Below are 26,797 nucleotides of genomic sequence, written 5' to 3'. Positions count from 1 at the left end.
TATCTTTTTAATATAATGACTTATTTTATTTTGGGTAGATACCCAGTAGTGGGGCTGCTGGATTGAATGGTAGATCTACTTTTAGTTCTTTAAGAAATTTCCATACTCGGTTGGGCGCGGTGGCTCACGCCTGTAATCCCAGCACGTTGGGAGGCCGAGGCAGGCAGATCATGAGGTCAGGAGATCGAGACCATCCTGGCTAACACAGTGAAACCCCGTCTCTACTAAAAAATAGAAAAAATTAGCCGAGCATGGTGGCGGGCGCCTGTAGTCCCAGCTACTCAGGAGGCTGAGGCAGGAGAATGGCGTGAACCCGGGAGGCGGAGTTTGCAGTGAGCCAAGATCATGTCACTGCACTCCAGCCTGGCCAACAGAGTGAGACTCCGTCTCAAAAAAAAAAAAAAAAAAAAAAGAAAGAAATTTCCATACTCTTTTCCATAAAGGTTATACTAATTTACATTCCCACCAGCAGTGTACAAGCATTCCCTTTTCACCATATCCATGCTAACATCGATTGTTTTTTGACATTTTAATAATGATCATTCTTGCAGGAGTAAAGTAGTATTTCATCGTGGTTTTAATTGCATTTCCCTGATGATTAGTGATGTTCAGCCCCTTTTCACATGTTCATTGGCCATTTGTATATATTCTTTTGAGAAATGTCTGTTCATGTCATTTGCCCACTTTTTATGGGATAATCTTCTTTTTTTTTTTTCTTGCTGATTTGTTTGAGTTCCTTGTAGATTCTGGATATTAGTTATTTGTTGGATACACAGTTTTCAAATATTTTCTTCCATTCTGTGGGTTGTCTGTTTAGTCTGATGATTATTTCTTTTGCTGTACAGAAGCTTTTTAGTTTAATTAGGTCCCATTCATTTATTTTTTGCTTTATTGCATTTGCTTTTAGGGTCATTATAAATTCTTTGCCTAAGCCAATGTCCAAAATAGTTTTTCCTAGGTTATTTTCTAGAATTTTTAAGGTTTCAGGTCTTAGATTTAAGTTTTTGATCAATCCTGAGTTGATTTTTGTATAAGGTAAGAGATAGGGATCCAGTTTCATTCTTGTACATGTAGCTAGCCAATTTCCCCAGCAACTTTTATTAAATAGGGTATCCTTTCCCCAGTTTATGTTTTTGTATGCTTTGTCAAGGTTGGTTGCAGGTATTTGGTTTTATTTCTGGGTTCTCTACTATGTCTGTGTGTCTACTTTTATACCAGTACCATGCTATTTCAGGAACTATAGCCTTGTAGCATAATTTGAAGGAAAGTTTGGTTCTTTTTTTTTTTCTCTTAAAAAAATTTTTTTTAGAGATTGGGTCTTGCTCTGTTGCCCAGGCTGGTCTCAAACTCTGGACCTCAAATGATCCTCCCATCTCAGCCTCCCAAAGTGCTGGGATTACAGGCATAAGTCACCACACCAAGTGAAAGTTTGGGTTTTAATGACTATGTATTACAATGTGTATTACTAAGAAGAAATAGTAAATAGTTACTCTTAGTTGGTTTAAAAAGAGAGAAAAACACTTTGGGGAAAAAAAACCAAAACAAAACCCAGCACCTGAAAATTACAACTAGCATCTATATATCAATTTATAGTTTAGAAAACACTTTGATATTATTATACTTCAGTCCTAGTTCAGCCTAGCATATACTAAACATTCAATACTTGTAAATTGAAGAAAAATTACAGTAAAATTGTTAAATTTTACATATTGTAAAGAATTTCTGGTGGTATGGGATTTCACTAAGTATTTGGAGTTAAAAGAGCTGTAATGAAAGAGATGAATGTCTTATCTACTTTTTTGAAGCCTTTTTAATCCTATAAATTTTCAATCTGCATAATTATGTGGAATTTGGATTAAGGATGGGGCTAGTAGTCAAGCTTTGGATCAAATGGAATAAATATGTGGTCAAGTACAAGTGTAAAAACAATAAACAGGGTAGGCCAGGCACAGTGGCTCATGCTTGTAATCCCAGCACTTTGGGAGGCCAAGGTGGGCGGATCACCTGAGGTTGGGAGTTCGAGACCAGCCTGGCCAACATTGGGAAACCCCGTCTCTATTAAATATACAAACTTAGCCAGGCGTGGTGGCACATGCCTGTAATCCCAGCTACTCGGGAGGCTGAGGCAGGAGAATTGCTTAAACCCGGGAGGCAGAGGTTGCGGTGAAGCGAGATCGCGCCATTGCACTCCACCCTGGACAACAAGAGTGACACTCCGTCTTGGGGAAAAAAAAAAAAAAAACAAAACACCAAAAGAAACCAAAAACAAAAACAATAAACAGGGCCAACGACAATAAGCATCCCAAATCACTGGAGTTATCCATTTGATTATTGTATTAGTGGGTTGCCTGCTAGATGTCAGTCAGTTTTCTTAGATAAATTTTATCGTTAAGTACAAGATGAATAATCATAAATTGCCGCAAAAGCATTAATAGAAGGTGAATGAAATACATTTTAAATTATTTCCCAAATTGCATTTAAAATACCTTCTGGCCTATAATCTCACTGACTCTGGGGGCTGAGACAGGAGGATCGCCTGAGTTCAGGAGATTGAGACCAGCCCAGGCAACACAGCAAGACCTTGTCTCTACAAAAACAAAAATTAAAAAACTAGCTGGGTGAAGTAGTGTAGTGTGCACCCATAGTCCCAGCAACTCTGGAGGCTGAGGTGGGAGGATCACTTGAACCCAGGACTTTGAGTCTGCAGTGAAGTATGATCATGTCACTGAACTTCAGTCTGGGTGACAGGGCAAGGCCCATCTCTAAAAAATAAAAATAAAATAAAATATCCCCTGAAATTATGTCTTTAAAATGCAAAATCTTGAAGAATGCATCCCCAGTAAAATTTTAAAGATAGTTTTAGATTTTTTTTTTTTTTTTTTTTTTTTTGAGATGGAGTTTTGCTCTGTCGCCCAGGCTGGAGTGCAATCCACGATCTCAGCTCACTGCAACCCCTGCCTCCCAGGTTCACTTGATTCTCCTGCCTCAGCCTCCAGAGTAGCTGGGATCACAGGCGCCCGCCACCACACCCAGCTAATTTTTTGTATTTTTAGAAGAGAAGGGGTTTCACCATGTTGGCCAGGCTGGTCTTGAACTCCTGACCTCAGGTGATCCACCCGCCTTGGCCACACAAAGTGCTGGGATTACAGGCGTGAACCACCACGCCTGGCCAGTTTTAGATTCTATTGTATAAGAGAAAGGCTAGTTCTCTACCTTGGGATTTGATTTCATCCGTTGCTTTCTCCACCACATTGTTGGTGGCCTCTTTTACAGGAACGTCTGGCACACTCTGTAAAGTCTTTGAAAAGAGAAAAAAAATCACCAATTTCAATGTGACTTCATTTTCCACAAAGTTGTATAAATTATTCCAAGTAAAGGAAAGTTTATTGCTTTGTAAGAGTTAACCAAACATCCCTAGTTAATTTTTCTGGGATATAATGTTGTATACTAGAAGCAAAGAGGTAATCACAGTGTATTTTTTGCATTTACAAGATAAAATGTGTTGGTTCAAAATGTCATCACATCTTCCTATTACTAACAAAGTAATACGCTAGGAATCATTTTAGATGACATTAATTCTTGAATTATACAACACTTTATAGAAACATGATTTGAAACTATAGCATAGGGAAATCAGACCTTTGGAAATGCTACTGTTTTACTGCTAGAATCACTTTCTGTATTTGTGGCAAAAAGAAAAAGCATTTCATCTTAACTGAGGAAATAAAGTATTAATTTTATGAATAGCAACAAAATAGTTTTTGTATACATGCTAATGTACTTTAAAAATCTGACAATAGAATTTTTTTTTTTTTTTTTTTTTTTGGAGACACAGTTTCACCCTTGCCCAGGCTGGAGTGCAGCGGCACAATCTCAGCTCACTGCAACCTCCACCTCCTGGGTTAAAGTGATTCTCATGCCTTGGCCTTCCAAGTAGCTAGGATTACAGGCATGCACTACCATGCCCGGATAATTTTTGTATTATTAGTAGAGATGGAGTTTCGTCATGTTGGCCAGTCTGGTCTCAAACTACTGACCTCAAGTGATCCACCTCGGTCTCCCAAAGTGCTGGGATTACAGGTGTCAGCCATCGACAATCAGTAGGATATTTTAAAAACTCACATTAGTCAACTCACTTGTGAATCTATAGGACTATTTTCAATTGCCTCCCCTTTTCTATGAAATGTTTTTCTTTATTGTAGCCTTGTATTTATTTAAACACAAAGTTACTTAAATGATTAACCTGGAAATTACATTTTCAGCACGATAGTAAAGTGATCCTAAAAGCTGGTCGTTACAGTTTTTAGGATAACTTTAGAAAGAATTCTTTATTTATCTGTAATTTATAACAGCTCTTCACAAATAATTTACCTGTCTATGGAAGTTTCCCACAACTTACTCAAATGAATCAGCTTAATAATCAACATGAGTTTGTCCTTTCCCTTTTGCAATTTTATTTATCTTTTTGAATACCCACATCTTTTCTTTTACATAAGAAAATTGATTTATCTTGTTTATTCTCCAGCATTAATATCTGATTTATTCATGCCAACTCTACCTCATGAAGCTCATTCACTTCAGTTGAGTTCCATTTCCTCTTTTTGTCTTTTCCATTTTCCTGAAATAGAAACAGTGTTAGTAAATGGCATCCAAAAAGAGCTGTGGATTAAACTACTGTCTTATACTTTAATACAGTAAGCTTTTAACTTTTAAAAATTTCACATAATGAGTAAATATCATGCCAAATAAAATTACACAAAGTAGTTGTATCAACAAATTCAAACAATAACAGACTTTTATATATAATCAAGGAATGCCAACCAACTAGAAGCAGGTCGCCATGACTCAACTGTTATTTTGACCCCCTTTTCAGCATTTCTGTCAAAACTTGATGCAGAATACTTCAACCAAAAAGAGAAATAATTAAATGATAGACTATGATTTTGCATCTCAGTTTTCCCAAGAACGTTGAATCTCAAATCTTCTCATAAATGTAATAAACCTATGTAGGACAAGAACCTGATCAGGTCTGACTTCCTCTTGAGATGTTGACTCATTCATCTGGACTCCAAAAGGTATCACCAAATGGTACAGAAGAATATTACTAGACCAGTATTAATAACAAAAAGAAAGAAATATTAATAAACATCACAAAGTACTCTATAAGTTAAAAAATCTCCCTTGCTCCTGCCCTCACCTCACTCCACAATTCTATTGAATGATAAATTCTCAACTGCTGAACTTTTCCAACTGTATTACTGTTATGGCTGTTGCTACTGACCAAAGCTAGATCATTGCTCAGGGATACAAGAAAACTCACCATAGTAATCATCGCTACTATCATTTAAAAAAAAAAAAAAAAAAAAAAAACAGTAATGCAATTGCATTTTTTAACATGATTGTCATCCTCATTAATTTTTGAGATAACAAGGTGAGGTAAAGCGAAACTTTTATGGCTACCTAATTCATGCAAGAAAGGTAGATAGAGAACAGAATAATAATATCTCAAAAAGCATTTTTTTTTTGGCAAGGGAGAATTCCAGAAGAATGTGACTTATCTGGTTTATTTATTCATATCGAGGTATTAAATAATTACCAGATCCCCACTTTACTGCAAATGACTGTAGATTCACAGATTATTAAATCACTGCCATGCCAAAAATCATTTAAGAGTTTATGTATATATGAGCTAGGTATTGTGTAAAGACGAAATTATATTCACACAGTCTCTGCCTCCAGGACAGTTACAGTCTAGATACTCTAATTTGAAATAGTATGTATCTAATGCTCTAACGTATTCCCTTTTCTTTTCCTTTCTTTTCTTTTCCTTTTTTTTTTCTTTTCTTCTTCTTTTTGTTTTTTTTACAGAGTCTCACTCTGTTGCCCACACTGGAGTGCAGTGGCACAATCTCGGCTCACTGCAACCTCCGCCTCCTAGGTTCAAGTGATTCTCCTTCCTCAGCCTGCCAAGTAGCTTGGACTACAGGTGCTCACCACCACGCCTGGTTAATTTTTGTACGTTTAGTAGAGATGGGTTTTCACCATGTTGGCCATGCTGGTCTTGAACTCCTGACCTCAAGTGAGCCACCCTCCTCGGCCTCCCAAAGTGCTGAGATTACAGGTGTGAGGCACCACACCTGGCCATTCCCTTTTCTTTTTATCAACATAACACATGTTCTAGCTAAATAAACCAAAAGTACTGCCTTTGGAGAGAAAAGTTTCCAACATTTAAAAATAGCTGCCTCAAAGCCTTTTTGAAGCACTTAATAAACAATAAATAATAGAAAATAAATGTATGTGATAGCTCCCAACTGTATATTCTCAACAGCCTCATTTCTTTGCTTATGGTGTCCATCTCCTGAAATTGCTGAGAAGCTTCCTTCCATTTCTTTTAAAATCTATTTGGTTTGCATGCATTCAGATACATTCAACTCAATAAGCCTTTATTGGGTGCTTTCTATATGCAGGCAAATGTTGGGGCTTAAAAGGATTAATATGACCTGCCTTAAAGAGTTTCCAGTTTAGGCTGGGTGCAGGGGTTCACGCCTGTAATCCCTGCACTTTAGGAGGCCAAGGCGGGTGGATCACCTGAGGTCAGGAGTTCAAGACCAGCCTGGCCAACATAGTGAAACCCTGTCTCTACTAAAAATACAAAAAAGTAGCCGGGTGTGTTGGCAGGTGCCTGTGATCCCAGCTACTCAGGAGGCTGAGGCAGGAGAATCGCTTGAACCTGGGAGGCGGAGGTTGCAGTGAGCCGAGATCATGCCATTTGCACTCCAGCCTAGGCAACAAGAGCGAAACTCTGTCTCAAAAAAAAAAAAAAGTTCCCAGTTCAGTGAGGGAAACAGATGCAATTCAATCTGCAAAGTAAAAGAGTAGAGGTACACACAAAATGTTAAGGAACAAAGAAATAAGCAATTAATTTTCCCAGGGTAGTTATGGATGTTCTCACAAAGGAAGTTGGATAGTAAAAGACTAGTAAGAAAGTTTTGTGTAAAGGAGGGGGGAAGGATATTTGAGGCAGAAGGAACAAAGGAACAAGGATATTTGAAGCAGATGGAACAAACACTCCAGGTTCAAAAAGTGTTCGAAGAATTCATATAGCAGATATGCTGATATGGAGAAACTGTTAGTGGTCTGGATAGAAGATCAAATCAGCTACAACATTCCCTTAAGCCAAAGCCCAATCCAGAGCAAGGCCCTAACTTCTCTTCAATTCTGTGAAGGCTGAGAGAGGTGAGAAAGCTGCAGAGGAAAAGCTGAAAACTAGCAGAAGTTGATTCATGGGGTTTAAGGAAAGAAGACATCTCCATAACTTAAAAGTGCAAGGTGAAGCTGCACGTGCTGATGTAGAAGTTGCAGCAAGTTACCCAGAAGATTTAACTAAGATCATCAATGAAGACGGCTACACTAAACAATGGATTTTCCATGCAGACAAAACAGCCTTCTATTGGAAGAAGATGCTATCTAGGATTTCATAGCTGGAGAGAAGTCAACGTCTGGCTTCAAAGCTTCAAAGGACAGTCTGACTCTCTTGTTTGGGGCTAATGCAGTTGGTGACTTTAAAGTGAAACGAATTCTCATTTATCATTTCAAAAATCCTAACCCTTAAGAATTATGCTGGATCTATTCTGCCTGTACTCTATAAATGGAACAACAAAGTCTGGATGACAGCACATCTGTTTACAGTATGGTTTATGGAATATTTTAAATACACCCTTGAGATCTACTGCTCAGGAAAATTGATTCCTTTCAAAATATTACTGTTCATTGACAGTACACTTGGTCATCTAATAGCTCTGATGGAAATGTACAAGGTAATTAATGTTCCCATGCCTGCCAACATAGAATCCATTCTGCAGCCCATGGATCAAAGACCAATTTCAACTTTCAAGTCTTATTTAAGAAATACATTTCATAAGACTATAGCTTCCATAGATAGTGATTATTCTGATGGATTTGGGCAAAGTAAATTGAAAACCTTCTTGAAAGGATTCACCATTCTAGATGTCATTAAGAACATTTGTGATTCATGGAAGGAAGTCAAAATTGATCAGCATTAACAGAGTTTGGAAGAAGTTGATTCCAATCCTCATGGATGATTTTGAGGGCCCCAGGACTTCAGTGGAGGAAGTAACTGCAGATGTAATGGAAATAGCAAGAGAACTAGAAGTAGACGTGAGGCCTGAAGATGTGACTGAATTGCTGCAATCTCATAATAAAACTTGAATGAATGAGGAGTGTCTTCTTACAGATGGGCAAAGAAAGCAGTTTCTTGAGATGGAATCACTCCTGGTGAAGACACTGTGAACATCATTGAAATTACAACAAAGGATTTAGAATACTATATAAACTTAGTTGATGAAGTAGTGATAGGATTTGACAAGACTGACTCTAATTTTGAAAGAAGTTCCACTGTGGGTAAAAAGTTATGAAACAACATCGAATGTTACAGAGAAATTATTCATGACAGGAAGAGTCAATCAATGTAGCAAACTCAATTGTCTTAATTTAAGATCTTCTCACAGCCACGCCAGCCTTCAGCAACCACTACTCTGATCAGTCATCAGCTATCAACATCGAAGCAAGATCCTCCATCCTCAAAAAGATTTTGAGTGGGTAAAGGCTCGTATGATTGTTGGCATTTTTTAGCAAAAAAAGTATTTTTAAATTAAGGTATGCACAGTTTTTAGACATAATGCTACTGCACACTTAATAGACTATAGGATGAATACAACTTTTATATATGCGTTGGGAAACCAAAACTTCATGTGACCACTTTATTGTGATGTTCTCTTTATTGTAGTGGTCTGGAACCAAACCCAAAATATCTCCAAGGTCTGCCTGTATGAGGGCCAATAATATAATTTTAGTCACCACAATGGAGAATTCCAACCTCTCACCCAGTTCCTTAATTGAAAGGTGGGTCCCGTTGAGAAAGAGCTCTGTAGCATTGCCACTAGAATATACTGAAAAATCTTCCTCTAAGTCTTTTCCACAGAGATTGGTGGCCATTTCCTAAAATGACTTTGTGCTAGGGAAAAGGAATATCCAGGTTTTTCAGAGATATCTAAACACTAATTCTAAACTGATGTTAATCCTGGGGATCCAAAATACCACTTCAGTCCATAAGGTTAAGTGGGGGTTTGTGGTGGTCAGATGGAGTCTTAACTCAAGTTTGAATCACAGTGGTTTAGTAGGGCCATAGAACCACCCTGTGGTGATTTCATCAGTCCCTGAATATATAATTAGAACAGAGATACTGGTAACTGGCAGGATCTCTATATCAGTTCTCTGACTCTGGAATAAGGACTATTATAGTAGGAAGGGCCAACTTGAAGCCTTTGAAAACCTCCTCTCAAACCCCCTCCAAACATACCAGGACAGTAAACAAAAATATTGCTTCCTTGGGGTTGCGGGGATGGGGGATTACAGAGATTAATGACACCAATAAAGATCTGAAAGAAGCAGGAGTGAGGCTGGGCACAGTGTCTCACGCCTGTAATCCTAGCACTTTGGCAGGCTGAGGCGGGTGGATATCCTGAGGTCAGGAGTTTGATACCAGCCTGGTCAACATGGTGAAACCCCGTCTCTACTAAAAATATGAAAATTAGCCGGGCTTGGTGGCACATGCCTGAAATCTCAGCTACTCAGGAGGCTGAGGTGGGAGAATCGCTTGAACCTGGGAGGTCGAGGTTGCAGTGAGCCGAGATCACACCACTGCACTCCAGCCTAGGCAATGGAAATTCTGTCTCAAAAAAAAAAAAAAAAAAAAAAAAAAAAAAAAGAAGCAGGAGTGATGAAAGCTACCTCACATCAATTTAACTTGTCTGTTTGGCCTGCGAAGAAGAAGGTGGATGGATCTTGGAGAATGACTGTGGATTACTGTAAATTTTATCAGATTATGCCTCCACTTGCACCTCCTCTTCCATATGTAGTATCTTTATTGAAGCAAATCAATACAGCCCTTGGCACCTGGTGTGTAGCTATTGTCCTAGAAAATGCTTATTTCTCCATATAAATTGGCAAGAAACACCTGAAGCAGTTTGGTTTTACTTGGCAGGGCCAACAATATCCCTTCACAGTCTTGCCTCAGGGCTACATCATTTCTCTAGCTCCCTGCCATAATATAATCTACAGAGATATTGAGCATCTTGACTTCCCAGTCTGCATCACATTGATGAAAGTATGCTGAGTGTATCTGAGGAGCAGGAAGTAGCAAGGTCTCTAACTGTCTTTAAGAGATATATGCAAACCAGAGGATGGGAGATAAATTCCATTCTGGCATCAATTTCCACATCAATCAAGTGCCAGTTATTAAATTATTGTCTCATCTCCAAATTCACCCATTTTTACTCTTCTTTGTTGCTAAAGCTGAGACCCTGAAAATCACATTTCTTTGCCTCGCCAGCTGGCTTTGTTATACTATGTTAACTGGGGGCACTAGAGGGACATCCCACACCTGAAGGAAAGACAAGAGACTTGCTCCTTCTTGTCTATCCGCTGACTGCTTCTTGTGGTCTTTTGGTTCCTGTGTCCTTCACCTAGTAATGCTTCTTCATTCTGGTAGGAGCATTTCCTTTTTGAAGCAACAGCTGAATCCAGTGTGTAGTAGTTTTTCTATAGTTCTATAATTTTCATTACTCTAAGGCACCACCACCAGCCAGCCAGTGCTCTGGCTTCAGAAGTCTGTGTCTCAGAAACCTAGGTGCCATGAAGCCCCTCCTCTAAGCTCAGAGGCACTAATACCAGCTGAGCAGCACTTTCTCCTCAGAGACCTTAGTTTTAGCTCTGTGGGGCCAATCCTCTAAATTTCTAAATTTTTCCCTTTGATTCTTTGTTTTTTGTTTTCTAGCCCTTAAGGTGGGAGGTATTACTCACCTCTGTGACACCTTAGATTTCTCTAAAAAAGTTATCTACTTAATAACTTTACATCTAGTAATTAATTCGTTGTTAAAATTTCTTGGCAAATAACTCGTAGAGTTTCTGTTTTTTTTGTTTTTGTTTTTGTTTTTGTTTTGAGACAAGGTCTTGCTCTGTCACGCAGGCTGGAGTATAATGGCATAATCATAGCTCACTGCAACCTCAATAGCCTGGGCTCAAGCAATCCTCCCTCCTCAGACCCCTAAGTAGCTAGGACTGCAGGTGTGTACCACCACAGCCGGCTAATTTTGGTATTTTTTGGAGCGATAAGGTCTCACTATGTTGCCCAGGCTGCTCTCAAATTCCTATCCTTATGCAATCCTCCTGCCTCAGCCTCCCAAAGTGCTGGAATTACAGGCATGAGGCACCGCACCCCACCCAAGCTGGTGTGGTTTCTATCTCCTGTTAGGACACAGTTAAATGAAGTTAGTAAAAGTTAAAGTTTTTATAAAACTTAAGAAAAAATGCAACCAAGTGAAGGCAACACATGACTCAATAATACTGCAGTTGCTCTCAGCTCTTATATATCTGTGCTATATTAATTTATACTTATAATTATGCCTGAGTTGTTTCAAATATAAGGGATTGGATTATCAAGGATAGGACCATGATTTCTTGTCTCTCTCTCTCTCTCTCTTTTCTCTCTCTCTCTCTTAAGCTTAGCTATATAAGCCATAATCTTTTAAGTGAAACACTTCATTTGGTATGCAATGAATGAGTTTCAGACATATTGCAAGATAGGGATCTATTCAGCCTGAGGAGTTACTTAAAAGAACTAGAGTGGTTGATACATCTAGGTAATTCACTCCTGGCAAGAAGCAGTGTGATCTAGAGATTCTCAGCAGCCCCTCAAAATCAGGTTGTGAATACCCACCCTAGTATGCCCATGGTCCTGCTGGTGGACAGCACAATGAAGTTCTTGCCAAGCAAAGCCAAGGAGTATTCTACCAGGTCATCACTTTCATAAGACAATTGTAGTACACATTGCTGCCTATCATAAACACTGAGCTTTGGAGGATGTTCCAGGTACCAAAAGAGCAGGACTTACAGCCTCAGATAAGGCCAGGAAAGACAGGGAGGCCTGCTAGGTACTCCTGATGAACTCAGCTCACAATCTCTCTTTTTATATATATCGAATTCTTCCTTTTGTTTATATCTGATGTGCCCTTTTCGTTATGTTTGAGTTAGATGCAGAATTATTGCTCTAATAACACAATCATACTCTGCAAATTAGACCGTTATCAATATTTTGCAATAGATGCTTGACATGAAAAGTGTTTGGGTAGATGGGGAAATTCCCATTGGCAAATGTAATGAGGAAATACCCTATGATAATGTGGATATATTATCAATTATAATTTATACTTGTAAATTTTGAATTGTTGTGAAAATTGTTTAAAAGTTTTTTTGGCCGGGCACCATGGCTCACACCTGTAATCCCAGCACTTTGGGAGGCCGAGGCAGGCAGATCACGAGGTCAGGAGATTGAGACCATCCTGGCTAACACGGTGAAACCCTGTCTCTACTAAAAATACAAAAAATTAGCCGGGCATGGTGGCAGGCGCCTGTAGTCCCAGCTACTCGGGAGGCTGAGGCAGGAGAATGGTGTGAACCCGGGAGGCAGAGCTTGCAGTGAGCGGAGATTGCGCCACTGCACTCCAGCCTGCAGCCTGGGCGACACAGTGAGACTCTGTCTCAAAAAAACAAACAAAAAAAGTTTTTTTTTTTTTATCACCTACTTGTATGAACTAAGTTCTCATCAATAATGACCACCAAGAATTTGAAGAGATCACTGTTAAACTGTCTCATTCAAGAACTGCATGCAGTCATTTCAATAATAAAATCCTGTATAAAAAAAGTTATGTTTAGAGAAGCAATGTCAGGTTTTTCATTAAATTTTTAGACAACTTTATTTGGAAACGTATACAAATTCAGTATTTAGTGTCATCCTTAATATGTTTATTTTCTCATTAAAAGTAAGTAATATAAAGAAAACCATTTTTTTTCACCAAGTACCATGTAATTAGTTGCCTCCAAATCCCCTTTAATTTATCCCTGTGTGCTGTACAAGTATTATTTCTATGGATGTCATGATGTGGAAAAAAAAGGTAAAGAACCACCCCTTTAACATTTAGATCAGGATTCTTCACCTGGGTTCCTTGATAGGTTTTAGTAGGTATGAGAAATATGCAAGTACATCTTTCTGGAGAGAAGGTCAATAGTTTTCATCAGGTTCTCAAAGCTTAAGAAGCAGCTAACCTCAGAGATTTCAAGCTCCCCTATAATTTCACCCCAGAAGAAGTATTGATACAAGTTAAGGGTTAAATGGACTCCAGTGGTACAACCAGGCCTCCAGCATCATAGGTGGGAAGAGTGAAAGTGCTATAAATAGAACTAGGAGGACTTTTGTATCTTTGGCTCCCTCTTTTGGGAATCCTGCTCTTGACCTCTCTCTCCTCAAATTCAGCCAGAATAGTAAGAGGATCCTAGGATCTTCACTCTATTAGAAGATACCTCCTCTCTCAGTTCACCAGAAGACCTAGCAGGAACCAGGGTGGAGCCTAGGAAAATTAGGTATAAATGGGGCACAGAGCCTAGATTCATCAAATGCTTACTGTGGTCCAGCTCTGTTCACAAAGTGACTGTACTGGGATCTGCAGACAAAGCCTGAAAGCCAATATCATAAAGACCACATTTGCCCAGACCTTCTCTGCTTTGTTTCTATAGAACTTTGTATGTATATAATCTTCTCCTATATTTCTACATACCTCCTTTCGTGCCTAGCAGAGGTGACAGAAGCCATGGTACCACTAAACTACGCTCTAATTATTTGTTGATGTGTTTTCCCCTACTAATTGGCTTTGAGCCCCTAAGAGGTAGATAAACATTTCTTGTTCTTAAAGCAGTGTCTAGTATACGATACACATTCAAAAAATATTTTCTCAATTATTAGTAAATAAATTAATGAACATGCACCAATAATTTCCAAATCTTAGTTTCTTTAAAAGGTATATACCAGGAAGAAATATTTCCCCTGAAAATTAATAAATGAACTTCCTGATACAATGTGAATTTTGTTATCTCATAATTCTTGATCAGGATTTTATCACCTTAGGTATGTGGAACAAAAATGTTCCACACTTACCCACAGATGAAACATGTCTTGACCACTAATCTACTTCTACTATTAAGAAAAAGAATGATGGTCGGGTGCGGGGGCTCACGCCTGTAATCCCAGCATTTTGGGAGGCCAAGGCAGGCGGATCATCTGAGGTCAGAAGTTCAAGAACAGCCTGACCAACATGGTGAAACCCCCGTCTCTACTAAAAAGACATAAAATTAGCCGGGCGTGGTGGTGCATGCCTATAATCCCAGCTACTCAGGAGGCTGAGACAGGAGAACAGCTTGAACCAGGGTGGCAGAGGTTGCAGTGAGCTGAGATTATGCCATTGCACTCCAGCCTGCACAACAAGAGCGAAACTCCATGTCAAAAAAAAAAAAAAAAAAAAAAAAAAAAAAAAAAAAAAAAAAAGGCCGGGCGCAGTGGCTCACGCCTGTAATCCTAACACTTTGGGAGGCTGAGGTGGGCAGATCACTTAAGGACAGGTGTTCGAGACCAGCCTGGCCAATACAAAAACTAGCCAGGTGTGGTGGCGGGCCCCTGTAATCCCAGCTACTCGGGAGGCTGAGGCAGCAGAATTTCTTGAACCCAGGAGGTGGAGGTTGCAGTGAGCCGAGATTGCACCACTGCACTCCAGCCTGGGCGGCAAAGGGAGACTCTGTCTCAAAAAAAAAAAAAAAAAAAAAAAAAAAAAAAGTTATCTTAATTACATAGAGGGCTTTACAGTTTATACTGCACTTTACCATACATTATCTCAAGAATCCTGTCAGTTAGGGTTCCATTGTAGAGATAAAGGAATTAACGCTCAAAAAGTTCAAGCCATTTGCATAAGGTTTTAGAGCTGGAACTAGAAACCAGGTCTTCTGATTCCAATGGTAGTGCTTTCTCACTGCAAGGTTAATGGACTCAAGTCCTACGTTTTCCAAGAGAATTTCTTAAGAGTATGTTACCATGAAAAAGTAGATCATCATTGTTGCCGTCCCTGAATCAGAGAATCAACATACAAGTACTAAGACCTACAGATTTGAGTATTACTTTTTCTAGAATGATACTTTGGTTCATAAAGCACATATATTTCATTTATTTGAGTTCATTCAGCTTCTAGCTATGTGTATTTCTTGGCTGTGTATCTAGTTTCCTGTTTGGTCTCCCATGCATTGGTTCAAAGTTCTTACTTCTGAACCTTGCCTTCTCTTTTCCTGTTTACTACGGAGCTCTGGGAAAAACACAGTCAGATTGTTTAATCTGTGAACCATACATCTTTGTTTAATTTTGCCTCACAGGCACTCCTGATCACCACCAGGGGGCAAAAGCCTACCAGCTGGCTTCTCTGCACTACACTCTGTATAGGACTGTATAATACAGGGACCCTCAGTGTCTGATTCTTGATGGAACCTCCCTGCTAATTATTTCAACCACAGGGCCCCAGGGAGAGAACAAAGGCTCGCTCAGCACAGAGGACTCTTGTGGCATTTAACCGTACAGCAGCCAGAAAGAGCTCATGACAGCCCTGTCAGTTTAAAAGGAGCAATGAGATCCAAGAGTGTTTGAGTGACAAACAGGAGGGGGTGGGTTTTAATAACTGCAAACTCCCGAGTGTGTGTGTTTCCTACAGCTTTGATATGTACGGTGGTATTTACCAGCTCATCCACTCAAACTGAGAAACAGCCTTGTCAACTCTCTTTCTTTGTGTAAATAATCAGTGATATTTGCATTGTGCGATTTTTTTTTTCCTTTTTAATCTTGATTTTCCATTACATTCTTTGCTTATGTTCTGCAAAGAGTTTACCTCTGAGAAAATCATTCCCTTAAAATATCTTTTAATCTTCACTTTTACATAGGTCTATGAAATAATGACATTTAGAGACGAAGGAGAAGAAAGCTTAACGAGCAAATCCTGTTTAATTAAGAGAATGTCTTCACAGCAGGAGGCAAGTGAGAGGTCAATAGCAGGCTGGACCCTCACAACTCTTCGAGCCAGGCTTCCACGGACTCCCAGGCGCGCTCAGCTTCTCTTCTCAGGAATAATGAATAAGTCTTTAGACAGGCAATAGAGGAAGCATGAGGGTACCACAAACCTTTCCAGGGTATCAAAAGGAAAATGGTTTTCTTTCCAGAAGTCTCATCATAAAACATGGACGGAAGGGTGGGAAAGTTGAGAAAAAGCCCCCGAGAACCGGGGCGAAGGGGGTAAACTGGTCCAGCTCAGTCCTGTCTGCGCCCAGTGAGAGGGTCTGAAACTCCGCGGAGCCCTTTCTCACTTTGCTTCAGGATTTTCATCTCAGCTGCTTTTTTCTAAGGTTGGTTAAGCTGTGCGCCGCCCCACCTCATAAAAAGGTTGTCTCTCAGGAGTGAAGACTCCAGCGGCCCCCTCACTCGACTGAGACCCCTCACCCGGCTGGCTCCCCTCGGCCCCTTCCCCCACCCCACTCCACAGTACCCAGCGCTGGCAAATCGCGCGATTCCAGTGCAAAGGAGACAACCCAGGAGGGTGCGGCGGCCCGAGGCGCACGCACTTGGCCGGCTTCCGGCAACTCAAGGGTTACGACCAGGCGGCGGCGCGCGCCGAGGGGAGAGGCGGTAGCTGACAGGTGGCGCCTGCGCACTGGGAGCGCTCATTGTGCCCCGCAGCTGCCGAACCGCCCGCCCGCCGCCCGTTCGGCGCGTCAGTCGGCGAGAGTCTGGTGGTGGGTGCGGAGTCTGCGGCCGTTCCCGCGGCCTCCTCCTCCTCCCCGTTCCCTTCATCCCCACCCCGCACCCCTTTCCCCATCCCGGCTCCGTCACCCTCCCGCCCCCCACACTCAGGACAAGAATGCCCTGCCCGGAACAACCCAGCAGCGCCTAGATGGCTTTGGTCACGGTCCAGCGGTCACCTACCCCCAGCACCACCTCCAGCCCCTGCGCCTCGGTGAGTCCTTCCTGGCGGCCGCTCCGCTTGCTTCTGTCACTGCGGCTCCGCTTTGCCTCAGCGGGTCCCGCCGAACGCCACTGCGCACGCGCCGCGCCGCTTCCCAGGCCTTGGCAGTCGGCTGCCGCGAACCCCCCACACCCCCATCTTAAAGACTAGCAGCAGGAACTACAAGACGTTGATTTTTGCCCCCATCACCCTGAGCACCTAGCTCCTCACAGTCCTCGCCCTGAAATCCCCTGTGGCATGCCTCCCTATGGCTTGAGCACTTCCTTTTGGTAATGAGTCATTCTTGCTTTTCACCCTCCCCCTTCTTTTACCCTCTGTTGCTCTGCGGCAGGGAGGGGACCGTGAGCCTCCTGCGTTGCCCCTTACCCACACCCACATCTCTTACCCACACCATTTCATAGACCCGTTCAGTATTTGCACACTGCACACCCTTCTTCGGACTCGCCAGGGTGTGTGCCTTCCCCTAGTCACTTGCTGGCTTTCTTGTGCTCTGTACTGTTCAGGCTTTGAACTGCCCAACGGTAGTTACTCCTTGGTTTCTTCCTCCTGCCCCCCCACCCCAAAGGGTGGCAATGATCTCTATTTCGTGGACCTCTTAACCTTTCCTTTATGAGGTCCTGAAGCATCTGGTGCTGCTTGGTGATCAGTGCCAAATTATTTCCATCTTACAGATATTTATGCCTTACACTCATTGCTCATGATCATTCTCGTTATAAGGTCGTGTTTGTATGACTCGTTACCTCAGATGCCTATGCCAATAAAGCATGCTCTCAGAAGGAGAATACCCAGTAACCAGCCTTTCCCCGCTGGGCCCGTCTTTGCCTTCTCTCCTCTCACCACCCCCACTCTTTTACACTCCATTCTCTTAGGCTTCGTTTTTGAAAATATTTATTTTTAAAAACAATATATTGCACCAGTGGAGCGAATGGGCTTTAAAAAACAAACACCCAGATGTTTTAGAGAGAAATAGACTGAATGAAAATGTGAGCAACTGGGAAAACCACCTTGAACTACTTGCAGAACTGTAATTTTAAAAACTGTTGGTGGATTTAGTAGTATCAAGTTGCAAAAAAAGGTATTTAATAAACACTGTACCACTCTCCATTGTAACAAAACTCAGTCAGGTTACTCTTAATATTTGTATGTTAACTGAGGTGTGAGCTTTGATATCCTGAAATTTGCTGGCTTGTCATTTCAGTATAATTTCCTGAATTTCAAAGTTTTGTTGTATATGGTTGTGGTTTCTTCTTTTCTGAGCTTTAATTGCATTTTGTGTGACCAAATTGACAACTATATCTTAATTCAATAAGTAATTTTATTTCAAAGGTTAACATATCTTGGGTTGTTTCAGAGAGCAGAACTGGGATTCTTGGTTCAGGGAGGCAGATTTCCAGTGATTGTAAGGAAGAATTTGTAACAGTGGAGTGCACTGCCTTGCAAAATAGTGAGTGCACATTGCTGGAAATATTCAAGCAAAGGCTGGAGAACATTTTGCCTGGGAGGTGATATAAAGAATTCCTGCAGTGGGGGACTTCTATTTCTAATCTAAGATTTTGTGATTTGAGAATACTTGTACTTCAAAGCTGGTAAAACATTTTAGGGTCATCTGAAGACAAGTATCATAGGAATAAAAATTTAATATAGTTTATTCTTATGTGTAGTACTTTATGCTAGTTTTTGGAAAGTCATTAACATACCATCAAACCTTCTTAATTCACTCCACTAGGAAACTCTTTGGTTTGTGGTTACTAGGCCTGATTTTGAATAAATTGATTGAAAGTTACTAAAGTCATACAAATAAACTGGAAATCAGTACTATAGTAACATTTATTTTCCTTGGGCATTGTTGAAAATAGTTTATGCTATGATAATATATGTATATCAAGTTGTCATCATACTAATTTACTTGAAGTGAATGATTAGTATACAGTAAGACCATGTACACTTGATATGACTTCATTAGCCAAAACTTGAGTTACTTTCGAATCTTGAGGTATATTAATAGTCACTTTTGACATAGGTAATTAAATTGATCGCGTAATAAGCTCCATTGTTGAGCTGAATCACTAATATTTCTATATGTACTAGCCTGGTTATTTCAGTTGTTTATACTTGACCCTGTATGCAAAGGAATCCTAAGGCTGGTGTAACAATCAGCATTATTAGCATAACTAATAAGCCGGCTTCCTTTCCCTTTAAATTGTCTCCCTTTTGGATTTCATCCAGAATTGTGTTCAGCTGAGTTGTTTCGAGGTCCTTGTACTCTAGCATTTGGCTGCTGTCTGACCTCCATATATTTTGCTGTTCTATCTCTTGCTGCATGAATAGATTGGGTCGTTTGCTGTAAAATAGCAAAAAGAACCTAGAGAACCATGAAAGAAGAGATTTAATTTTGTGAGGCTGGAAATTTACATTTTTTAATTAATTACTTTGGGCACGCTGTTAATACTTTTTCACTATAGGATGCAGGGCATTTTAATACTGCCAGCTCTTTAGTGTTGTTTCATTAGGCATTAAACAATATGCTAGGTGTGAGTGACCATTGTAGATACTAAGATGTATAAAAAATTGACCGTTCATCAGGATCTTGCAATCTGGGGGGCTGCGGCATTGGAGGAAGAAGAAACATGAGGTAAGAGGGAAAAGAAGAAGGAGGGGAATGATACTGTAGGTACGTGAAGGGTTTGTAATGGCCATAAGTATTATCTGAATTCAGATTAAGATAAATTCACTAATGGCAATGTTAATAGTAAGAGTAATAACAATATCTAACATTTCTTGGGTCCTCATCTATGCCAGGCATCATGTTAAGTGCTTTACATGAATTAATTCATTTACTTTACACAGTATGCCTTAGGGAAGTTGCTCTTATCCCCATCTTAAAGATGAAGAAGCTGAGGCAAAGAGTTTTAAGGAATATACGCAGTGTCACTCAGCCAGTAAGTGACTGGAGTTATAATTCAAACCCAGACATGTCTAACTTTAGAATCTGCCATCTTTTCCTCCTTGGTGATGAAAAAGTATGCCTAGTAGGTGGCTCTCAAACTAGTTCTTGAAGGATGGATTGAATTTCTATAGGCCAAGAGAGAAGCTGTGAAGAAGAGAGTATTGCAAGTGAAGAGAAATTGTGTACGCCAAAACTTAGAGGCAGAAGAGTACAGGGCATATCTGAAGGAATTAAAGAGACCAGTTTGAGGGAGGATTTGTTTGGGATAGTAGTAAGAGATAAAGGTGAGGAGGCAGCTAGGATTGCACAGGGACTACTGAGCTTGGGAGTTTGGAGTTTGAACTTGATGGAGAAGGTAATGAAGAGTCTGCTGAGGTTTTGAGTAGATATGATCACAGTGGTATTTTAAGGTTTTTTTTTGTTTTTTTTTTTTTGAGACAGAGTCTCACTCTGCCATTCAGGCTAGAGTGCAGTAGCACAATCTCGGCTCACTGCAACCTCCGCCTCTTGGGCTCAGGCGATCCTCCCACCTCAGCTTCCCCAGTAGCTGGGACTACAGGCACGCACCATCACGCCTGGCTAATTTTTGTTTTTTTTTTGTTTTGTTTTTTGTAGAGATGGGGTTTCGCCATGTTACCCAGGCTGGTCTCGAACTCCTGGGCTCAAGCCATCTGCCCACCTTCGCCTCCCAAAGTGCTGGAATTACAGGCATGAGCCACCACACCAGGCCTATTTTAAGAAAATTGATCTAGTAGATATGAGCCAGAGAACTTTGAGAAAGAGAGGCCATGAGTGGAGCCAGTGAGAGGCTGTTCTAGAAGCTCAGGTGTGAGGTAATAAATGCCCAAACTGGGATTTTGAAGTGGTAAAGGAAAGAAGGAGGCAGATGTGAGGGGTTGTGGAAAAGACTTGGAACTGATTAGATTTGAGGGGAGGGATCAGAGATGCCAACTCTTGGGATAGATATTGTTCTTCTTAGATAATAGATGTTTCCTGATTACTAGAAGGCAATATAAGAATCATCTTTGTCTCTTTCTGTTCTTTCTGGTATAAATTTTTTTAAACCTTCTTTTTTATTTTAAAAAATGTGGCCGGGCGCGGTGGCTCAAGCCTGTAATCCCAGCACTTTGGGAGGCCGAGACAGGCGGATCACAAGGTCAGGAGATCGAGACCATCCTGGCTAACACGGTGAAACCCCGTCTGTACTAAAAAATATAAAAAAAACTAGTCGGGCGAGGTGGCGGGCGCCTGTAGTCCCAGCTACTCCGGAGGCTGAGGCAGGAGAATGGCGTAAACCCGGGAGGCGGAGCTTGCAGTGAGCTGAGATCCGGCCACTGCACTCCAGCCTGGGCGACAGAGCCAGACTCCATCTCAAAAAAAAAAAAAAAAAAAAAAGTATTACTTTTTAATGGACAAAACATTTATGGTATAAAACATGATGTTTTAATATATGTGTACATTATGGAATAATTAAGTAAGGCTAATTAACATCTATCACTTCACCTAGTTAGCCTTTTTGGTGGTGAAAACATTTAAAATCTCACAGCAATTTTCTTTCTTTCTTCTTTTTTTTTTTTAAAAGATGGGGTCTCACTGTAGCACAGGCTGGAGTGCAGTGGCACGGTCATAGCTCACTGCAGCCTCAAGTTCCTGGGCTCAAGTGATCCTCCTACCTCAGCCTCCTGAGTATCTGGGACTGCCCAGCTAATTTTAATTTTTTTTCTTTGTAGAGATGGAGACTTGCTTGGGGACTTGCTGCCCAGGCTGGTCTTGAACTCCTGGCCTCAAGGGATCCTCCTGTCTCAGCCTCCTAAAGAATTGGGATTGGCCGGGCGCGGTGGCTCAAGCCTGTAATCCCAGCACTTTGGGAGGCCGAGACGGGCGGATCACGAGGCCAGGAGATCGAGAGACGATCCCGGCTAACACGGTGAAACCCCGTCTCTACTAAAAAATACAAAAAAACTAGCCGGGCGAGTTGGCGGGCGCCTGTAGTCCCAGCTACTCCGGAGGCTGAGGCAGGAGAACGGCGTAAACCCGGGAGGCGGAGCTTGCAGTGAGCTGAGATCTGGCCACTGCACTCCAGCCTAGGTGACAGAGCAAGACTCCGTCTCAAAAAAAAAAAAAAAAAAAAAAGAATTGGGATTATAGGCATGAGCCACTGTGACCGGTTACAATTTTCAAGTCTACAATACATTATTATTGACTATAGAAACCATATTGTACAATAGCTCTTCATAACTTACTCCTGTCTAATGGAGACTTTGTACCCTTTGACCATCATCTCCTCCCCATTCTCCCACCAATCCCCAATCTGGTGTGAGTTTTCTGAATTGATACCTATATTGATCCAGGGTTAAATAAACACAGTATAATACTGTAATAGTATTTTAGTTTTCTGTAGTGCCCTGTACTTTTCAGAGTGGTTTTTGGTGTGTGTGTGTGTGTTTGTGATCTAATTTAATTCTCAAGCAGCCTCAAAAGTTACGCAGGACAGGTACCACAGTTTAAAGACTTGGCTGAAAGTGACAAAACTTGTGGGTGTAATAACTGCATAGAACTAAGTTCCTTGGCTCCTGGTTTATATCTCTTTCCATGATGTGGTAAGAGAAACAGCATATGCAGTTTCTGATCCTGAGACTTGACTGCCAGTTGAATAAAGGTGCAAGATATGAAACACAATCAAGAACTCACAATCTCTTTGGAGATCATTTATATTGCAACCTTGACTACCTAAAACAGAATCATCTAAGTTTATGGAAATCATTTTAGGTGATAGCTTTGTTTGAAGCCTATTAACTCTTAATTTATACATAAATCTTATAAATGTGGATGTTAAGTTTTCTTATTCTCATATTTCCAAAAGCAGCATAAGAATGGAAAATTACAGGTGCTGCTAAAGGCAGGTTCCCTATAGTGCTGGGAAAAAATACCTGTTGGTTTCACCACAAGGGAAAAGGGGGGGAAAAAAACCCACAAGTAGCTGGCATAATAAAAAAAATTGAGCAATTCTTGCCTAATTAATATAGGGACAGATAGCCCTCTAGGACCCAGTAGTTCCTGACAGCTACTATTATATGTTCCTAATGATGATTCTGAATCATCATAAGAAGGCTTACTCTTGTTTTAAATCTTGATTTAAGCCATCAGGATTGAGTGTGGTGTATTTTTAGATAGATGTCCATCTAAGTTTCACCAAAGTTTTGACATTTAAGATGCACATTCTAATTAATGCGTAAATCCATTTACATATGCATCTTATTTCTTGATGCTGAATAAATATTATTGAGTTATATGCACATATGGATTAAATATAGCACACCTCTCTCACTAGCTTGAGAAAATAAAGCCAAGGCAGATATGAAATTGATTTCTATTAAGTATAAACACAAGTGATGCTTTTCCTGATTTAGGCACCAGTGACAGAGAAAAAAAAAAAGTGATGCCTTTGAATTTTTTGAAGACAGCTTTAGAAATTTTCATGAACTCTAGAAATGACTATTGTAGGAAATCCAGAAATATAGAGAAGTACAGAAAAGGTTTTTAAAAAAAGACATATACCATTTATTTTATAAAGCTGAAGTACTGCTGTATATATATAATTTTATATCTTTTTTTTTTTAGAAGTTTGGTATCTATCACAGATGTATTGCTGTATCATTTAGATGACCGCATTCAGTAGTTTTTGTTTGTATGTTTTATTTTGCTTTTTTGAGACAGTCTCACTCTGTTGCCCAGACTGGAGTGTAGTAGCATGATCTCAGCTCACTGCAACCTCCGCCTCCTAGGTTCAAGCGATTCTCCTTTCTCAGCCTCCCAAGTAACTGGGACTACAGATGTGCACCACCATGCCTGCCTGAAGTTATAGGCTTACAGGCGTGAGCCACTGCACCAGGCTCCATTCAGTAATTTTAACTCTTTCTAACCATTCCATTCCATTATTGGTTGGCATTCAGTTTTTTCCCAACCCCCCTGCCCCCAGCTTTTTTTTTTTTTTTTTTGAGACAGGGTCTCACTCTGTTGCCCAGGCTGGAGTGTAGTGGTACAATCACAGCTCACTGAAGCCCTGACCTGGGCTCAAGTGATCCTTCCATCTCAGCCCAGCCAAAAAGCTGGGACCATAGACATGCACCACCATGCCTATCTAAAGATTTTATATTTTGGAGAAACGGGGTTTCATCCTGTTGCCCAGGCTGGTCTCAAACTCCTGGGCTCAAGCAATCCTCTCACCACAGCCTTCCAAAATGCTGGAATTACAGATGTGACTCACCACACCCAGCCCTTGTTTTTCTATTATAAATTACATTACAATGAACATCATTGGCTAGAAATATTTGACTCAGTTTGGAACATTTATTAAGATTTCAAGAAATTCAATTACTAGATTATAGGGTATAAACAATTTTAAGGCCAGGCACAGTGGCTCATGCCTGTAATCCCAGCACTTTGGGAGGCCAAGGCGGGCGGATCACAAGGTCAGGAGTTTGAGACCAGCCTGGCCAACATAGTGAAACCCTATCTCTATTAAAAATACAAAAAATTATCCGGTTATGGTGGTACATTCCTGTAGTTCCAGCTACTTGGGAGGCTGAGGCAGGAGAATTGCTTGAACCTGGGAGGCAGAGGTTGCGATAAGCTGAGATTGTGCCACTGCACTCTAGCCTGGGTAACAGAGAGAGACTCTGTGAAAAAAAAAAAAAAAATTGTTTTAAAGACTTCTGTTATATATTACTTTCTAGAAAGGTTATTTCAATTAATGTTTATTCCAGCTAGCATAGTATAGGAATGCTCATTTTTCCTAACCTTATTTACACTGAATATTCTCATTTCATTTTCATTTTTGAGTTGGTGTCTTGCTATTTCCCAGGCTAGTCTTGAACTCCTGGGCTCAAGCAATCCTCCCACTTCAGCCTTCTGAGTAGCTGGGATTATAAGCCCACACCAATGTGTCCAGCCTCATTTCATTTGTATTTTAATCACTACTAATTTTTTAGGATAAAGGGTAGTACCTAGTTGGTTTGATTTGTATTTTATTATTAGGTCAGGTATTTTTCAAATGCTTATTAGGCATTTACATTAAAGTTTTTGAAAAGATATATTTTTTGAGGTATAATCTACAAACTCTGAAATGTACCTGTTTTAATAAGTATACAATCCAATTATTTTTAGTTAACTTAGAGTTGTGCAACACTCACTTCAATTGTATTTCCTTTTTATAAGCTATTCTTTTCAGTTTGTGTACCCTCGTGATGTATTATGAATATTAACTATTATATTTGTTACAAACTAAGTGCTTTTAAATTCAGTTTGTATTATTCTTAGAATAAAGTCTATAATTAAATTGCTAGTGATCCTTAAATGATCCAGCCTTGCTTACCTCTTCAGCCCTGTCTCTTCCCAAGTCCCTGCCTTGCACACCGCTCACAGTTAAGCTGACGTGCCCATGCTCCCTTTGGTCTTTAGGCTTTTGCACATGCTGTTTCCTTTACCTGGAACACTTTTCCTTCATCTCTCTACCTAACTATTTCCTACTCATCCTTCAGGTCTCAGCTTAAATGTCACTTCTTCTGGGAAGCTTCCCTGACTCTACCCCCTCAGACCATGGTAGGTGCTCCTTCTACACACAGCATAGCACCGTATACTTACCCATGGTGGCTCTTATCTTTTTACTGTACTTGTTTTATTACTTATCTCCCCCACTAACCTATAAGTCAAGGACTGGGTCATTTGCATATTTTTGTATTATCAGGGCTCAAAAGTATTTGATGCATGGGGCTGGGTGCGGTGGCTCACGCCTGTAATCCCAGCACTTTGGGAGGCTGAGGTGGGCACATCACCTGAGGTCAGGAGTTTGAAACCAGCCAACTAAATATACAAAAATTAGCCAGGTGTGGTGGCGGGTGCTGGTAACCCCAGCTACTCCTACTGAGGCAGGAGAATCGCTTGAACCTGGGAGGCGGAGGTTGCAGTGAGCCAAGACCTTGCCATAGCACTCCAGCCTGGGCAACAAGAGCGAAACTCCCTCTCAAAAAAAAAAAAAAAGTATTTGACACATGGATCAATGGATGATCAATGGATATAGTCATATTTAGCAATCTTTTCTATTTTGAGTTCTTCTACTGTTTTTGAGCATAGACAGATATCTTGAGAAGCCCAAAGGATATGATCACTTTTAAGACTTTTGATACATGTTGCCAAATTATCCTGTGGAAAGGTTGAATCAATCTTTGTTTACAAGCATTGTATAAAAATGTTTCAGTGTACTCTCACAGCCTTAAGTATCATCATCATCATAGGGATATTTATTGAACACTTACTGTGTACCGGACACTGTGTTGTGTCCTTATGTGCATCATGTTGCTTAATTTTCACATCACTCCTGTGGGGTAAGCATTATTGTTCTCTTGATTTTACCGAGAAAATAGACTCAGATAAGTGAAGTGAATTGTCCAGGGTTATAGGCCTGGTGTCTGACCTCAGAACCCCTTCTCTTAATCACTAGTATTTTATTGTTGTTTTAATTTACATTTTTAAAAACCAGAGGCTAAACATTTTTTCAAATATTTACTATTATGTTTTATTATATATTCCTTGTTTTGTAAATTATTCATGTTCTTTGCCCAGCTTTCTTCATGGCTATTTATTTTTTTCATATTGATGTGTAAGTATTCTTTATATACTAAGAGTATTAACCTTTTTCTGTTATGTTGCAAATTTTCCTCTGGTTTTTCATTTGCCATTTTGTTTTATTTTATTTTATTCATTTGTATATACAGACATTTACAAAATTTTAATACCATCAATCCAGTCTTGTGTGTGGATTTTTAAAATTATTTTTCTTAGTTCACTTTTCCATCAATAAGGATAGAAATATTCTACTTACTGAAAAAAT

The 26,797-nt window shown here is 40.3% G+C and overlaps 2 protein-coding genes across 8 annotated transcripts in view; one reads left to right on the top strand and one right to left on the bottom strand.

The window, feature by feature from the left end:
• The window catches only part of LOC105476745 (EF-hand calcium binding domain 5), a 177,873-nt gene extending 160,871 nt beyond the window's left edge, over positions 1 to 17,002 (bottom strand). For 4 of the 6 annotated variants that reach the window (XR_011615568.1, XM_011732919.3, XM_011732931.3 and 1 more), the window contains exons 1-3: positions 5,020 to 5,171; positions 4,559 to 4,618; positions 3,214 to 3,298 (exon numbers count right to left, since the gene is read on the bottom strand). Coding sequence is in view for 4 of the 6 variants with exons in the window: in XM_011732919.3 (XP_011731221.2) it covers positions 3,214 to 3,298; positions 4,559 to 4,618; positions 5,020 to 5,061 (187 nt within the window). In the remaining 2 variants the exon portion in view is untranslated. Of the gene's footprint in view, positions 1 to 3,213; positions 3,299 to 4,558; positions 4,619 to 5,019; positions 5,172 to 5,197; positions 5,251 to 16,921 lie in introns of those variants that run through there. The other 2 variants (XM_011732922.3, XM_011732934.3) reach the window with 2 other exon arrangements.
• Positions 16,662 to 26,797, top strand: part of LOC105476767 (slingshot protein phosphatase 2) — a 306,278-nt gene continuing 296,142 nt past the window's right edge. For both annotated transcript variants that reach the window (XM_071082607.1, XM_071082604.1), the window contains exon 1: positions 16,662 to 16,952. In XM_071082607.1, coding sequence (XP_070938708.1) covers positions 16,890 to 16,952 — 63 coding nt within the window. In that variant the 5' untranslated portion in view covers positions 16,662 to 16,889. The remainder of the gene's footprint in view (positions 16,953 to 26,797) is intronic.

The sequence above is a fragment of the Macaca nemestrina genome, chromosome 17 (assembly GCF_043159975.1).
Source record: "Macaca nemestrina isolate mMacNem1 chromosome 17, mMacNem.hap1, whole genome shotgun sequence".
In the NCBI taxonomy this organism is placed as follows: Eukaryota; Metazoa; Chordata; class Mammalia; order Primates; family Cercopithecidae; genus Macaca; species Macaca nemestrina.
The sequence above is the reverse complement of the archived record's forward strand: the minus strand, read 5'-3'. Positions and strand labels throughout refer to the sequence as shown.